Below are 6,000 nucleotides of genomic sequence, written 5' to 3' on the forward strand. Positions count from 1 at the left end.
AGAACACTGGGAAAAGCATGCAGACAAAATGGGAGTTGGACGGGTACAAACCCTCTGTGATACCTTTCATTCTGGGGTGATCCTGCACCAATCCAGTGTAAATGACAAAGATGCAAAACGAAATGACGTTTTTCTAGTATATCCAAGCCATACAAACGAGGAAGAATTTTATCGATTTAAAGTCAAAATTTTCGATTCTTATTTGAACAACTACTTAAACTTAAACTTTTAACCATCAAATTGTAAATCTAAGTAATTAAACAATCCTGAATTCTGTAACCCTAGAAGGAACAAAGGGATTTAAAATAATCAGCTGCAACTAAACCCTGCCTCATGGTCTGATCATTTCTTATCCACAAATACTAAACATTACCCCAATTTAACCAAGCAGATTATTTCCATTCATCCTGGGTTTCTTTTCATCCCATCAAGTAAGGTTTAAGAGATTATACTTAGATGCGGGGATTTGTAGACTCGGATGAGCTGTTGCTGGACTTGTCTCCACCTGACGAACTCATTCCATTTGCTAGAGTCCCATTTCCGACTTCGACGGAAAGAGTAGTTCCTTCTTGAGACACGACTGGAATCTTAACATTTGCCCTCTCTTCCATCTCCTTCTCGAGTTCTTCCTCACGACGCAAAGCAGTGAATTGAGTATCCAACGATTTCGCTGCCCCCAACCATGCAAGGACAATTATCAATAGAATTCCACCTAGGTAGGGAGTTGAATTTGCAAGTGACCCGAATGTCAAGATCATGAATTGTTGAATCAAAGCTCCTCCGGATTTCCCCAATGGGTTGCAGACAACATCAATGGCTGCTTTCCCTTTAAGCTGTAAGCAAAAAAAACATAGGGTAAATCTAAAGAGAAAAGATCAGTGAAATTGAGAGATAGGGACTTGGGTTGTCAGAAAAGTACAAACCTTTGTTTCCTCGTCCAAGGGGATATAAGCCATTTCTTTGCAAGGATCAAATAAACTGTATTTTGCACTCTTACTGAATATGTTCTGCAGAGCACCGACATAAACTGCAGCAAGCAAAGGAGTCATTCCAAGCTGCCCGATAAGGGGTGCCACAGGGCCACCGAACAAAATCAGCGAGAAGAATCCAACTCCTGTGAGGAGAAGAACTGTGGGTGTAATCTTGGCTGCAACTCCCCATCCATATTTGTTGAAAATCCATTGGCTGAGCAACATCATTGAGAAAGTTGCTATTCCAGTTGCAGTTGAGAAATCACCCATGAAAGCGGAATACTCGTTCGGGCTTGGAAACTGAAAATTGCAGGGCAGAAGGTGGTAGTGAGAGAAAGTTGGATGAGGAGAGATGTAAAATTAACACTTGAAACCAATCGTTTTTACCTGAGCCTTAAGCTTTGATTTCCATGTGACCTCGACAAGGTTGATGCTGATACCATATGCAACCACCAATGTTGCAAGATCCCTGATATATCTTGATGATACAAGGAACTTAATACTTTCCATTGTACCCATCTTAGGCTTAGCCTGAAAGTAATTAATTGATCCCATGTTAACAAAAGACAGAAACGCCAATAAAACAGCAAGAAAGAGACATTAAAGTTTTTGCATCCATGAAAATTCTGACCCAAATGACATCCGAGTTGGATAAAAACAAGTAGACAAATAAAGTGACGCAACATCGGAATTGTGCCAATTTACCTTCTTCTTGCTGCTACGTGTTGGAAGAGGCACAAAAGTGTTAACCCACCAATAGATACCACAGATTGCAAGCCCCATGCAGACAACAATAGTCATCATTCCTTTCAGGGAAACAGCCCAACCATCAACTCCAGGTCCCAAATTTTTCCTCAGGTTAGAGAAGTACTTGACAGTTCGTCCCGAGAAAATAAGGGCGACATTTGCTCCAAGTCCGAACAGTGGATAGAATTTCTTGGCTTCGTCGACAGTTGTTATCTGCAACAGAGATAAACGAATCCAATTATTTTAGCTCCATCCCTACTAGCATTAAGATATTACACATCGTACGGACAAATTTCCAGAGTAAACACACTTATGTATTCTGCTAGTGATCTATAAGATCAACAATGGCGTATATTACCATAACATGTAACATATCATTTCAGACGTATCAATCTACACCCAATCCTACATGTAGACAGGATTTTAACTATACGTTTAAATACTCCGAGAGAAATGTTTCACCAAATCAAGAATGAATTGAAGTATGGTGTAGACATGCTATGCCAAGTTTGGTAGCTTCAGTCATATTATAACATTTTAAGTACATAATGGTCAACATGATAAGTAAGAGTAGAAGATCACCCAAGTGGTAAAAAAGTTTTACAATTGCAAGCAACCTGTATCCCAACTTTGCATCAACGCTTTTTGGACTCCGAGTTATTTGATTGACAATTATTAACTATCTATTGGAATTGGCGAGATTTGTATTTCCTCTATTTCTTCCTTACCTACCATTTATCTTTGGAAGACGACCATGAACAAAAAAAGGAACAAACATCATGATCCAATTTTACGTGGGCTTAAGCCTTTAGTGTGTGACATCAAGAATTATAGAATAACTCCCTTGTACAGGCACATGTGGACAGAAGTGGTTATAATGTGTGACTAGTCTCAAACAATAAAACTATCTTGATACACATTGATCAAAAATCTTTAGCACGTTGGGCAAATAACCAATGCAGTCACATTCTGTTGCAACTGAATAGGTGAAAACAACCTCTCAAGTAAAACAAAAATAAGAAGAATTGTAACAAACCACATGATAAATAGGTAAACACACCCTCTCAAGTAAAACAAAAATAAGAAGAATCGTAACAAATCCATGTAACTTTACTTTCTCAAGGCCTAATGCAACAAACCATGCATGAAGGTGCAAACAGAAATCAATAAATGAAAATCCAATGGATAAACTACGGTATTCATCTTATGTAAAGATATCAAAAGGACCGCAATCGAAATTTTGAAGAAACAAAACAACTGTTGTCCTGAAAGAGAAATTAATCAGCACGAATTAGTCTCGCTTAACTTATGAAGTTACATAGGAAACATTTAACATCAAAGCCATAATATCTAGCAAATCAATAAACCAATACATCCACAATAAAAGCAATAACCAAAACCCATAATCAAATAGCAACAACAGACATTAGAACATAGTATAAGCAACAATTCAAAACAAAATTCATATGGATAAGATAAGTTAGGTGAGAAAATTCACCTGGTTAGCAAACCCCCAAAACAAAACTGAAACCACAACACTTCCCCAGAGCTCAGCCATGACATAGAACAAACAGAAACTCCAAATCCTGAGAATTGCAACAGGACCAAGGAAACTAGGCCCTAGAGAAGCTAATAGCTTATCTGCAAGTGCAGTAGGGTGAAACACATTGCTGAGAGGATACAGAACAAACCCAAATGCCCCAAAAAAGGCAATGAATGGAACCATAACAGTATAGAAAAGAGCTTGTTTTGACAAGACATTAGAAAGCTTGGTGTATAAAACCATGAATCCAATAGCCATAGGCAAATTAACCCAAGTCTTTAAAAATGGAATAATCTCAGCACTGCTTCCTTTAGCTGTAACAACCAAGACATCTTTAGTATCTCTCAAAATTGTATAGTTGAAGAGAATACAAAAGAACATCAACCCAAGTGGGATAATCTTCTTAAGTGTTGCAATCTCAACACCTAATAGCTTTGGGGTATTGTTATTATTCACATCTTCAATATAACCAGCACCTCCATCAGCTGCAGCAGCAGAAGCAGCTGAACAAGAAACCTTCAATTTCCTCTCTTTTTTGTAAACCCCATTAATAGCTTGAAATTTCTGGAACCCTTCGCCACCAATACCACAAGATAAAGAACTAAACCCATTAAGAGCTCTAGTTTTTTCAATGTTTAATCGATTTCTAAGACCATTTTGTTGGTTGAAAACCCTTGTTTTAGGATTTAAAGGTAAAGAAAGAAGCCCCTTTGTTAATACTGCTTCCATGTTCCCTCACCAAGGAAGAAAAAAAAGAAGAACAAAGAAGCCCCTTTTTTCTTTGGGTTTTCAAGAGGAGAACATAGAAAGATAAGGTGGTAGAAGATGATGATAATGGTGGAGGCTGCTGTGTTAAATGGGTTGTTCAGAGATAGAGCAAAAGAGGAAAAACCCTTAGTTTATATATATGATTATTCAATCACTAATGAACAAAAAGATGGTAAAGATTAAATCTTTTTTATCTGGTGATAAGGGTAAATAAAGGGTTTGTTTCTGTTTCTGTTTCTGCTTCTGATGAGAAGTGTCAAAGAACAAAGAGATTTGTACAGATTAGAAAAACTGACTAATGGTGTAATTAGTACTAATTAAGTAGAAAAGAGTGTATTCTTATAATAAAATATGATGAATTTGTGAAATGGTCTAATCGAAAAACCAATAAAATAGGATCCGAAAAGATATTCTTCAAGGGTTTTGCTTAGGTGTTCAATAGTAGTAGGTAATTTATCCTAGGGGGAGCTTTGATCTTTTTCATTTTCACTTCGGAAGGAAGATATTTTCTTCTTACACTTTCTTTGGATCTTGGTTAGGGGTGCACATACCCTACCCATACCCGCCAACCCTACCCTACCCGTCAGTTTTTTAACCGTATCCTATCCTATCCACTATTTGGCGGGTAGGGTGGCGGGTAAAGATTTTCTTAACCGCCAGTAAACGGGTAGGGTGGCGGGTATAGGTCATATCCTACCCACCCTACCTAGAAGTGCACATACCCTACTCCTACCCGCCAACCCTACCCTACCCGCCAGTTTTTTAACCGTATCCTATCCACTATTTGACGGGTAGGGTTGCGGGTAAAGATTTTCTTAACCGCCGGTAAGCGGGTAGGGTGGCGGGTATCGGCCATATCCTACCCACCCTACTCGTTGTGCAGTCCTAATCTTGGTCCACTATTTGTTGGACCTAAACATGACTTGGTTGGCGGAGTACTTGTGGGAGTTGTGATGCAGTGCAAGTCTTAATTCGGTCTATGCCGATGCACTCTTGGGAATGGGTGCACTCTTGATAATGGACATCCCACCTACGATCACGATTATAAGTGTTTTTATTTTTCCAGAAGTACAATTTAATCTCAAAATTGGAAAACCAAAACAATCTGTTTTTCAAAATATAATTTTTGTTTCTGAAGTTATTCTGGAAAAAAACAATCTGCTTCTCAGAAAATAATTTTTCTCTCTAAAATTTTGTTCTTAGACTGGTTTTTAACATTTTTGCTTCCAAAAATTAAAAAGTGACTTCCTAAGTAGTATATATACAAATGGTTGGAATATATTTTGAGAAATTATTTTTCATTAAGTCGAAAATCCAACCGTTAGCTTGGTAACACAATTATTAGATTTACTAGAAGTAATAAAAGTCAACCTTTTATAAGGTAACGGTGAAGAAAGAATTCCTCATCTTTGAAATTCATTTCTGCTTCTGAAGTAGAAGCATTTCAGAATGTATTCTTCTCAGGTTTTTGGCAAAATTTTATGAAGAAGAAAAGACATTTTTTTCTGGTATTCAAATGTTTTATTAGCAAACATCTATCTGATTGATTGAATTGCACATAATTAGAAAAATGAACAATGGGAAGCGAAGAGTATATGCAGCATGAATGCATGACAAGTCCATCAGTTGAAAAGGTTCATCAAGTCAATTATACTATAATTAGGGATGAGATGGATGACGATAATCTGACTAGTTGCCAACTTGAAATGTCTAAAAATTTATTTTCAATACAATCCATTTTAATTAGATTCCAATTAAGGTTTTAAAGTCGCCAAATATAAATTGTCTTCACCTTACAAAAAGATTCAGTCACCCACTTCTCAAACAAATATTCAAAGTCAAGAACAAATATCCAGGTCTTTTCCGATGGCTTCTCTACGCAAGGTAGGGAACGGTCGGTAAGTCGTGTGCAGGGAAGGAAATTATCTGTGAAAAGGGGCTTGGTTTTTAAACACATGCCAAATTGGAAGG

General features: G+C 37.4%; 1 protein-coding gene across 1 annotated transcript; it reads right to left on the reverse strand.

The window, feature by feature from the left end:
* Nucleotides 1-113: 113 nt before the first annotated feature.
* On the reverse strand, nt 114-4,287 carry LOC113284509 (ADP,ATP carrier protein 1, chloroplastic-like). The gene is made up of 5 exons (XM_026533996.1): nt 3,217-4,287; nt 1,677-1,931; nt 1,359-1,502; nt 924-1,271; nt 114-833 (listed from the first exon to the last, which is right to left on the reverse strand). The coding sequence occupies exons 1-5, from the start codon at nt 3,988-3,990 to the stop codon at nt 453-455; spliced, it is 1,902 nt and encodes a 633-aa protein (XP_026389781.1). The 5' UTR covers nt 3,991-4,287; the 3' UTR covers nt 114-452.
* Nucleotides 4,288-6,000: the final 1,713 nt, after the last annotated feature.

Source organism: Papaver somniferum, chromosome 5 (genome assembly GCF_003573695.1).
Source record: "Papaver somniferum cultivar HN1 chromosome 5, ASM357369v1, whole genome shotgun sequence".
Lineage (NCBI taxonomy): Eukaryota > Viridiplantae > Streptophyta > Magnoliopsida > Ranunculales > Papaveraceae > Papaver > Papaver somniferum.

Excerpts from the sequence above, each read along its gene's own strand:
- LOC113284509 (XM_026533996.1), bottom strand. The coding sequence starts at position 3,990 with ATGGAAGCAGTATTAACAAAGGGGCTTCTTTCTTTACCTTTAAATCCT. Across the intron at positions 1,932-3,216 it reads TTTGGGGGTTTGCTAACCAG|ATAACAACTGTCGACGAAGC; the intron begins GTGAATTTTCTC and ends TCTCTGTTGCAG. Across the intron at positions 1,272-1,358 it reads AATCAAAGCTTAAGGCTCAG|TTTCCAAGCCCGAACGAGTA; the intron begins GTAAAAACGATT and ends TGCAATTTTCAG.